At 36.4% G+C, this 11,654-nt stretch overlaps 1 protein-coding gene across 1 annotated transcript in view; it reads left to right on the top strand.

The window, feature by feature from the left end:
* LOC114654724 (E3 ubiquitin-protein ligase RNF180-like) overlaps positions 1 to 11,364 on the top strand; it is a 60,784-nt gene extending 49,420 nt beyond the window's left edge. Inside the window, exons 6-7 of the mRNA XM_028805464.2 lie at positions 3,831 to 3,956; positions 9,225 to 11,364. Of these exons, the coding sequence (XP_028661297.2) occupies positions 3,831 to 3,956; positions 9,225 to 9,418 (320 nt within the window). The 3' untranslated portion in view covers positions 9,419 to 11,364. The remainder of the gene's footprint in view (positions 1 to 3,830; positions 3,957 to 9,224) is intronic.
* Positions 11,365 to 11,654: the final 290 nt, after the last annotated feature.

The raw sequence follows: 11,654 nt of genomic DNA on the forward strand, positions 1-11,654 counted from the left end.
TAAGAACATGTATTTTTTTGTTATCTGGTCAGTCATGAAAACTCAATACAGACAGTAAGAACTGTGATCGGCAGACATTTTATGCTGTGGGGATGGAAATGGAAGAGGAATGCTGGGAAAGGAGCCGCTGAGGTAGATGGGATGTGGTGACGTCATCATTGGGGGACCAGTGGGATGCAAGGAACCCACAAGTGGCTTGTTCTGCTGGCTAGGGTGAGTGAATTCGGGTGAATTCAAGGCAGCGTTTTCTCGTCTTCCCTGACAGAAAACAAAGAGAGTGGTTAATACACTGCCGTCATCCCCTGATGTGCGATTTTGCGCTGCTTGTTGGGTCTTTAAGCTGCTTCCTAAATGCTTGTGCGTGACAATATATGTATTAATATATATATAGTATGCAGAGTTCACTCACTCACTCATCAACAAAAACACTTTCCCGTTTAGTTAAAAAGCTGAAATTTACCAGGATGCTACAGCTAGGTCAATAGGTATCTGCCAAGAAATGGCATTTTGATATACAGTAATCCCTCCTCCATCGCGGGGGTTGCGTTCCAGAGCCACCCGCGAAATAGGAAAATCCGCGAAGTAGAAACCATATGTTTATATGGTTATTTTTATATTGTCATGCTTGGGTCACAGATTTGCGCAGAAACACAGGAGGTTGTAGAGAGACAGGAACGTTATTCAAACACTGCAAACAAACATTTGTCTCTTTTTCAAAAGTTTAAACTGTGCTCCATGACAAGACAGAGATGACAGTTCTGTCTCACAATTAAAAGAATGCAAACATATCTTCCTTTTCAAAGGAGTGCAAAGCAAGCAGTCAAAAAAAAAATCAATAGGGCTTTTTGGCTTTTAAGTATGTGAAGCACCGCCGGTACAAAGCTGTTGAAGGCGGCAGCTCACACCCCCTCTATCAGGAGCAGGAAGAGAGAGAGAGCCACTGAAAAACAAATAAAGTCAAAAATCAATACGTGCCCTTTGAGCTTTTAAGTATGCGAAGCATAGTGCAGCATGTCCTTCAGGAAGCAGCTGCACACAGCCCCCCTGCTCACACCCCCCCTACGTCAGCGCAAGAGAGAGAGAGAGAGAGAAAGTAAGCTGGATAGCTTCTCAGCCATCTGCCAACAGCGTCCCTTGTATGAAATCAACTGGGCAAACCAACTGAGGAAGCATGTACCAGAAATTAAAAGACCTATTGTCCGCAGAAACCCGCGAAGCAGCGAAAAATCCACGATATATATTTAAATATGCTTACATATAAAATCCGCGATGGAGTGAAGCCGCGAAAGGCGAAGCGCGATATAGCGAGGGATCACTGTATCAATATTTAGGGGTAAACCCCACACACAAGAGTAAAATGAAATACTCCAAAATCTCTAAAATGCCTTTGTGCAGTATACAGTTGGAGTCAGAAGTTTACATACACATAGGGTGAATTCTTTAAACTCAATTAATATCACCTCCACAAATTTTATAGTAACAAATCATAAATTTTTCATATTGTTTAAGATATCTACTTTGTGCAGGGCAAAAGTAATTTTGTCCAACAATGTTCACAGAGTGTTTCACTTTTTATTGACTGTGTTATAATTGTAGTGGGTCAGTAAGACTTTTTGTAAATTTCAATAAAAACAAAGTGTATGGATGCTCCGATCATGTTTTATAAGGGCAATACCGATCACCAATTTCATGTTACTTAATCGGCAGATTCCGGTACTGATTCAAATTTTTTTTTCTTTATCCATTTAAAAAGTGTTTTGCACTAAGGTCCTGCATAAACAGATGCATAGAAGCTTTATATTAGTGTTACCTTTGGTATTTTTATAATTAAATTATAAACCACAGGTGTTTATTTTTTATTAACAAAATTAAATTTTGCAGGCTTATTGTGCAGTGATCATAAAAAGACTAAAATAAATAAAATTTCCTTAAAATACAAACATTAACTAATAAAATATGTACAAACGTGTATCCATAATACATATGGCATTAAAGAAAATAAAATCCTTTTCAAGATTACAAGCTCTATCATATTATTTTTTTTGTAATGTTCCTATGTGAATCAAGGCTTAAATAAAAAAAAGGTACTTTTCACCATTTCTCTAGCAAAAAAAAAAAAATATGTGTGTATATATATATATATATATATATATATATATATATATATATACAGTATTTCTATATATATACAGTATGTATATATATATATATGGCATTCGTAGTCTGAATCACAATCTAATTGTATGGGTAGTTACCTACCAGGTAACGCTTGTGGTTGGTCAGCAAGTCGGCTAACATCCACCACGGTGCCCTCTTTTAGTTGCGAGAAGCAGATCATAGAATGGTTGACGTGTCGCGTACTCTTTGCATTATTTGACAGTAAAACTATTTTCAACCATATATATATATATATACTGTATATATAATGTGTGTATATATATATATATATATATATGTATATACATAATGTATATATGTATATATAATTCTCACGTAATCAATTAAATAATATTGGCAATTAAACTCTGCTTAAATGTAACTATACATGTTCTTATAGGTTTTAATCATTTTTAATCATTAATTGCACTCCAGATTTTTTGCTGTTAAAATATTTACTACATGTTGTGGACCAGCAGGGGGACCTACCAGCCACCCCACCCGATACAGACAGGCAAACACAAAAATTGTCCAGCACACACGTTTTATTTTTAGTGGTGCAGCTCTTTCCCCCCTCTCCCCACTACAGAGCACAGTACACAAGCACAGTCACAGTCCTTTCTTCTCTCTCTCTCTCTCTCTCTGTCTGTTGCCTCTACTCTTCTCCCAGTAAGCTTCATCTTTCTCCTCCCAACTCTGGCTCCTCGACTGGAGTAAGGCAGCCCATTTTATAGGGCATCCGGAAGTCCTCCAGCTGCTTCCAGATCTTCTTCCAACAGCACTTCCCAAGGCTCAGAAACTGCCCAGGCACACCCTGGCAGTGGCCATGAGCCCCAGTAGAGTTGAGCTCCAAACCCATGGCCCCGCTATAAGCCAGGGGGGTCACCCTCTCGTGTTCCGGGGGAGATATTACCCTGAATATGCACTCTCCCCGGGCCCTGGCCATCTGCCACAATGTATAAAGGTGAGTTTTGTTTTCAGTATATCAACTAGACATTCGTTATTCTTGAGGCTTAATTATAAAATATGGATTGCCATTTTTTTTACCAAAATGTATACTGTATGACACACAGCAAATAAATAATAAACTCAGTACAAATCTTTAAAAAAGCCACAAATTTATCAAATGTTCATAAGTTATCAAGAAGATACATAATTAACATGCATATCAGGTTTATTAGTAAAAGATACATTTTGCTGTTAACCTAACATGCCTATTGTTTACTAAGCAGCAATTTCAAAATCTTCTCTATCTGTTCTTTTTCCAATTAAAAATGTAAGCTGCTGCACTTAAAACAAGGTCTGAATTCATTAAAGTCTAAAAGCACAGACGACTTCTCTGATTCCATTTTCTCAGTTTAGTACTCCACTTTCTTAACGTAAAGGCTAAGCTTTCTAATAAAACAAGCCTTGACTGCTCTTTGTTTACACTGCTACAAAAGTTTGCTGCAAAAAATAAATAAATAAAAACTGCTGTAGTAAAGCTTAGAAAAGCAGCAGCAAAAAGATCGGATTTTGTGATCAGCCAATTTACTGATCGCCGATCGAGTCTTTTTTAGTGAAAATCAGCCGATTTAGATCAGCGGCCGATTGATCGGAGCATCCCTAAGAAAATGTGTATCATAAAAAATGTTTATATTTTTAATCATTTAATTTTTTATTTTTTATTGCAGAACTGAACCATGCTGCAGAAACACGCTTTCCAAAAGAATATTTGTTAAGGAAACAGAGTTTTCAGAGAAAAAATTATTCTAAATGGCCCCTACCCAGCTCAGGAAAATTCTTTAATTTTTTCAGAGGTAGGTATTTGCGTCATAAAAAGGAAAAAAACACATACTGCATAGTCAGTACACAATCTGAATATGGTGTTTCTATTCATGCTTTACAATAGAAAAGAAATGGCAGTTCTTATGTTGCATAGAAAATTATAAAAAGGGTTAGGGTTAGGATTAAGCTAAGCAGCCTGGGAAAAGAGCTTAACAGTATCCATGCCATATATAGTACACTGTACTTGTCACACATACATGACTGAGGGATGAAGTATGTAGATCTTTTCCCATGGTCCCTTTTTTCATTCTCATATATGCAGGATGATAAGGCTGTGCTGACATCAATAATATTTAGTTTTTTTTTTTTTAATGACTTTTAAAAGGTGAGTTTCCTTAGTATAAATTAAAATGACGGTAATGTGTAAAGTACAATACAAAAAGAACATTTGCTTCAAAAAGAGGTTTTATGAAAACTGTTGTAAGTGTTCATTTTAGGAGAGAATGTTCAAATAATCAGCAGCGCATGCTGATGTAAACAGTTATACAAAATGTAAATTAAGAATATGTTTTTTGTACATAATATTTATATGGGATAATAAATGTCTTAAACCACAGCATTCATATTGAAACCAAAATCTGAAGTAAGAGCCAATTATTGAAAGAAAACATACCAGTTAAAAGAAGAAGGAAAAAAACAATCTGGCCTTACTGCATTTCTCTTTTTATCTATTATTTGGTCTTAATTCTTTTCTGCCTTTGTACAAGCACCAATAGTGTTGAAATTTACCAGTGTTTTTTTCACAGCAAATAAGCTGTGTTCAGTGGTGACTATGTTTGTTGAATATTTTTCTAAACGTTTGTCTTGTGGATGGCTTAGATAATTTTTTTAAAGTATCTCGAAGACTGGATCTCTGTGACTGTAATGAGATATATTATTTTACTTATTGGTAGTCTGTGGTCATTTTAATGTTGTTAGTGGCTGTTTTTTCTGTTTGCTTTTTTGTTGCTTGGTCACATTTTTGATCACAAGTAATCAGCCCAGGATAGGTGGCAGATGCTAATATAGCTGTTAATATAATGTTAATAGCTTTCAGGGACACTTGAATTACAACTGCACCATTATAATCTACTCAAAACTAGTTTACCCTCTTCTTCCTCATTGACTATAATGAATTTTGCAGTGTTGAGTGAAGTTACCGAAAGTCTCAAATGACAGGCCTATTCAAACGGTGGCCCGTGGGACACATGAGGCCCAGATGCATCCTCTGAGTGGCCCAGCCCATGGTCCCTCCAGGGCTCCAGACTGCAACTAAAATGATCTCAAATGCAACCAAAATTAGGCTTTGTCAATTATCATTTCTACTTAGTTCCAGTTGCGAATTAAATCATTGAAACTTTAAACTATATTGTAACAGTGCATGCCACTGCTGATGGGATGGCTGTTTATTCCAAATGGTGAATTTCAATGAGAGGCTGGTTACGCTTGTGCCGGAATAATGAACGAAGGTCTGAATATGACGTAACAGGTCATCAAAACAAAAGATAGGCATGCAAAACATTTTAAATTAATCTGCCCATCATATACTGTAGGTCCCCTGTTGTGAATATATCTGTGCCCTGTGGAATTCAGTTGTCCCTTCTGATTTGGCACGGCACACGAAGGTATTATCGTCACCAATCTCCTTGTGTTAATTTAATGCATACTCCATGCAAAATGCCAGCCTGTCCGTCAGTAAACATGTACAAGCAGTCGCCTGCCTGCTGTTTCGTCATGCACGGCGATGTGATGTAGTCTGCGTTTTAAGGTTGAAGGTGTATTACAGTCGTTTTATTGGAGTGCTCTGTGATTGACGACGAACAGTAAACTTTGTTAAAATGGTATCAAAAATGCTACTTTGTTAGTTGTTACTTCAGTCGTTTTGGCATGTGCACTATATGTTCTGGTACCAATAAATTCTTCAACAGAAGCTCATTAACAAAGAAACATGGAAAACAACATTTAGTAAAAAAAAATAATAGTAATAATTATGATTAATAATTAATTACCTGACACCCAGGAACTCTGTACAAAGACATTTTAAAGACAAATCATTAACATACAGTGGTGTGAAAAACTATTTGCCCCCTTCCTGATTTCTTATTCTTTTGCATGTTTGTCACACAAAATGTTTCTGATCATCAAACACATTTAACCATTAGTCAAATATAACACAAGTAAACACAAAATGCAGTTTTTAAATGATGGTGTTTATTATTTAGGGAGAAAAAAAATCCAAACCTACATGGCCCTGTGTGAAAAAGTTATTGCCCCCTTGTTAAAAAATAACCTAACTGTGGTGTATTACACCCGAGTTCAATTTCCGTAGCCACCCCCAGGCCTGATTACTGCCACACCTGTTTCAATCAAGAAATCACTTAAATAGGAGCTGCCTGACACAGAGAAGTAGACCAAAAGCACCTCAAAAGCTAGACATCATGCCAAGATCCAAAGAAATTCAGGAACAAATGAGAACAGAAGTAATTGAGATCTATCAGTCTGGTAAAGGTTATAAAGCCATTTCTAAAGCTTTGGGACTCCAGCGAACCACAGTGAGAGCCATTATCCACAAATGGCAAAAACATGGAACAGTGGTGAACCTTCCCAGGAGTGGCCGGCCGACCAAAATTACCCCAAGAGCGCAGAGACGACTCATCCGAGAGGTCACAAAAGACCCCAGGACAACGTCTAAAGAACTGCAGGCCTCACTTGCCTCAATTAAGGTCAGTGTTCACGACTCCACCATAAGAAAGAGACTGGGCAAAAACGGCCTGCATGGCAGATTTCCAAGACGCAAACCACTGTTAAGCAAAAAGAACATTAGGGCTCGTCTCAATTTTGCTAAGAAACATCTCAATGATTGCCAAGACTTTTGGGAAAATACCTTGTGGACTGATGAGACAAAAGTTGAACTTTTTGGAAGGCAAATGTCCCGTTACATCTGGCATAAAAGGAACACAGCATTTCAGAAAAAGAACATCATACCAACAGTAAAATATGGTGGTGGTAGTGTGATGGTCTGGGGTTGTTTTGCTGCTGCAGGACCTGGGAGGCTTGCTGTGATAGATGGAACCATGAATTCTACTGTCTACCAAAAAATCCTGAAGGAGAATGTCCCTCCATCTGTTCGTCAACTCAAGCTGAAGCGATCTTGGGTGCTGCAACAGGACAATGACCCAAAACACACCAGCAAATCCACCTCTGAATGGCTGAAGAAAAACAAAATGAAGACTTTGGAGTGGCCTAGTCAAAGTCCTGCCCTGAATCCAATTGAGATGCTATGGCATGACCTTAAAAAGGCGGTTCATGCTAGAAAACCCTCAAATAAAGCTGAATTACAACAATTTTGCAAAGATGAGTGGGCCAAAATTCCTCCAGTGCGCTGTAAAAGACTCATTGCAAATTATCGCAAACACTTGATTGCAGTTATTGCTGCTAAGGGTGGCCCAACCAGTTATTAGGTTCAGGGGGCAATTACTTTTTCACACAGGGCCATGTAGGTTTGGATTTTTTTTTCTCCCTAAATAATAAAAACCACCATTTACAAACTGCATTTTGTGTTTACTTGTGTTATATTTGACTAATGGTTAAATGTGTTTGATGATCAGAAACATTTTATGTGACAAACATGCAAAAGAATAAGAAATCAGGAAGGGGGCAAATAGTTTTTCACACAACTGTAAATGTACCAATCCACTTTCACACCATATGGGGTGTCTTGCTCTTAAACATTTACTCAGGTAGTATTTTTCTGGAGAGCGGGAATAAAATTTCAACAGGAAAGGCTTTGTTGTGGAACTCAAATTTAAGCTCTGTCATATGAATGATCAAAACTGTGTGAATGAAATAGTTTAAGTTCTATGAAGAAAAAATCCCTTGCTTATCATGACCACCCATTTAAATTAGGGAATCTCATATTTCAAAAGGGAAACAAATGTTATTGCTAATACTGCTGTACGTTTTGGATTTTACACACTTTGAGATGTGCCTGGGTCAGATATGAGAAAATTATTATTTTTTTTTTATTTCACAAATGGAAAAAAGCACTGCTACTACATCAGATTATATTCAGTTATAGCTTTTTTGTTTTTGTTTTTTGTCTGTGTCAGAGGTGACCAAATATAAAAGGAAAACAATGAAAAAACATTACTTATTTTTAAATACATTCATTTGTGTTAATTTAAAATTTGTCATTACCTGCTGCTTACCGGCTGCTGAAAATATCTGGCCCAGCTAAATTTCTTGGTTTGAAAATCTGACCCAACTGAAATTGTAATTGAATTGCCCTGCTCTCGTATTTTGCCACTCTCATGGCATGGTAAACCCCGTAGGTTTCGCTTATCACAAATAACCAACAGCATTCCATATCTCACCTCTCATCTGTATTAGTCTGTCTCCCCCTCTTTTATTCTCAAAATCTGATCTTCTATATCTCTGTTAATAAGCTCTTGGATCTGCATAAAATGCTTGGAATGCATTGTCAGACACACTCGCTTGAGAGGCAGTCTAAGGGTTTAACTGAGGGTAAGACACAGAGCCAAGGGTTAAAGAGCTGCACTAATGCCTTTTCTCCTTTTCTTTCACTGACCACCAGAAGGGATATCCAACTAGAGCTCCACCCACTTCTGCTACCAGACCACACCCTCCTACACCCTCCTCACTTCCACCAAGGACCCGCCTTATCCCACCCACCACCTATAAAGATCCAGCCACTTCACCATCCAATTCAGTCTCATATGATTACTTTATAGTGTTTTCAATACTACTGCCTGTTTCAATATACGCGGTGGATCCCCAAACCTTTGTCTCTGTTTTGTCTCTTTTTACAGCATGTATGGATTTATAAATATAAAGCAGTAAAAGAAATATGCAGAAAACACCCTCATGCATATATTCTTTAGTAACGTCCTGTATGGCCATTTGTCAAAAAAAAAAATGTACATATCCCTAAAGCATCTGTTGGAATTATTCACTTGACTGCAGTGCATTTAGTAAAAAAAAATGTTTACAGTATCCATATTTAGCAGTTAGTATGTAAAAAGCAAAACAAAATGCTTTTAGATACAAAACAGCATTCAATTAATTACATCCATCCATCCATTATCCAACCCGCTATATCCTAACTACAGGGTCACAGGGGTCTGCTGGAGCCAATCCCAGCCAACACAGGGCACAAGGCAGGAAACAAACTCTGGGCAGGGCGCCAGCCCACCACAGTTCAATTAATTACATTCTTTTTTTAACTATGTTTTTCCTAACAGGTTTTAGAAGATATGCTAATCCTGTCTCAAGAAGACTTTTTCCACGTGGTGGTTACAGATTGAACACTATGGAAGCTGACTCTCGAGGATGGCAATTTGACATTGACATGACAATCATCTGCTTGTACTCGGTTAACGGGATTCTTGTATTCATTATAATCTGTTATTTGTGTTACATTGTCATTTATTGTTAATAGTAAAGTATCTGCTGTGTTCATTAGACGATGATAACAAAGGGAAAAACTTGTTTTGCTTAACCAGCACTTTCTTTAACATTTTACACAAGGTTTGTTCTGTACCTGATAAAGCACATAATGAAATGAGGGTTTTGCTCTGTGAAAATAATTGCACAAGGTCCAGCATACTGGCTTATTTCATAGTTTGGATGCTCAGGAGCTATATTAGAATAGTGTTATTTGAAAACTGAATGTTATACTTTATATTAATATACATATAATCATATTATTTTAAAAAGTGTTAAATCTATCTGAATCATTTAAAACTGTCAAATAGCTGCTTACAGTGACTTACTGATGAGTTTTCTTCTAAGTTATTTAATGCAGACTTGATATAGGAGTCTTACACTGAAATTTACAGGAAGGAAATACTGTAGTAAAATAACCATTTTTTATTTGTTTCTAATGAAAATTTAAATGAGCATGTGTTAAACAACTTGATAAATGTAAAACCTTGACATTTCTTAAGCACAAAAAGCCTATTAATTCATCCGTCGCTTTAATCTGATTAGTCAGATTCTGACCGATAGTCATGCACAAGTCATGACCAAATCCCAGACAACACAGCAGTACAGTATATTGCAGGGCACACTCACTCAACTGCTGGCTAATTTACAGTCTCCAATTAGCTTACCAGTCTTGTTTTTATGATGTGTGTTGAAAACCTAACAAAAATACCATTCATAATTATTTTAAAACATTAATGTTCCCGCAGGTTTCACATAGCTGGTATGACTATATGTTCTGATGTGTTGCATATTAAGATTTCCTACTAAAATATTTTGAAATTATCTGGATTAAAGAAAATATCATAGTTTACCCTTCAGTTACACATTTAAATTTTTGTCACCTTTCAGTCATGGAATAGTAAAATCTCAAGACATAGTGTGTTAGATGCACTCAAGCTCAACTAAGTTTTCATAATTTGTTTATAAAATCTGATGTGTAATATTAATCCGCATGTTGGTATATTTTTATAAACTTTTTATTTTGCAATGACAGATGTATACTGTATCGTGAAAGTCTGCACATCCTCTTTGAACTTTCAGATATTTCTGATATGTGCGCTTCAGCAAAATAAATCATATCAGACCTTTTTTAACCTTTAAATCAGAACTGTTGAGCCACAATATTAAATCTAAAAACAGATTTTTTTTTAGGGTAAACAAAATAAAGCACTTTCAATGCATTGGTTGCATTATTATGCATAGCCATGAATTTGTTGTTCATTGAAGCACCTTTTGCTTTTATTATAGTAGTAAGATTGTTTAGCTGTACAGTATGTAATTTTAGTACACATGAATGTTGCAGTAGTCTCCTACTGTACTTTGCAGAACAGTTCAAAGTCAGTCATGTTATGATTGAATCCCCTATAGATGGTTCTCTTCAGATGAGGTAATGACATGAGAGCTCTGACTGGGTCATTGTACTTCATATTGTCAGATTGAAAGGTGAACTTTAGCTTTCTAGCAGAAAGCAACAGGTTTTGCCCCAGAATATCTTGATATATTCCCCATTATCCTGAGCTCTCTGCTGTAAAGAAGTAACCACTTTAAAACAATGCTGCCATAAGCATACATTATGTACTGTCTTGTGTAGGTGATCAACTGTGATGGCTTTTGTGTGCCTGAAGCTCCTGTCATCCAATTGAACTGTAAGTAAAACAGGTCTTACAGTCCTGCAGCATTGTTGAAGGTTTAGCCCTACTATCTTGCAAAGAGGGATGTGTTTTAATTCAGTTTAATTCAATCTTCTGAACTTTATACCCAAACACTGAACTTTATACCCAAACACTGAACAAGCTTGTTTTATCTTTTTTTTTGTTGTTGTTTTCATCAGTCACCTTCAGCACTTTTTTCTTATCCCAAATTGAATTAAATAATAAATGCAATAAGATATAATGAGTCCATTTGATTGTATGGTTACTTTTTTAATTACATTTTATGACTTGGTTACAACTGGCACAGTGGTGTTAAATTTATTATTTAATTACTTTAAAATGCATACCTATTTATTATGCTATAATGTATGAATTAAAAAATTTTATGACATCAGGGAGTAGAGTTATGATGAACCTGAGGTAGAGAGGTTAGATGTTAGGCCACAATTGAGGAACATCTCCTTTATAGTTTTACACATTTTGTCAAAGGCAGCTGTCATAGATTTCTCAGCCTTTGCTTAATTGTTAAATTTT

The sequence above is a fragment of the Erpetoichthys calabaricus genome, chromosome 7 (assembly GCF_900747795.2).
Source record: "Erpetoichthys calabaricus chromosome 7, fErpCal1.3, whole genome shotgun sequence".
NCBI lineage: Eukaryota > Metazoa > Chordata > Cladistia > Polypteriformes > Polypteridae > Erpetoichthys > Erpetoichthys calabaricus.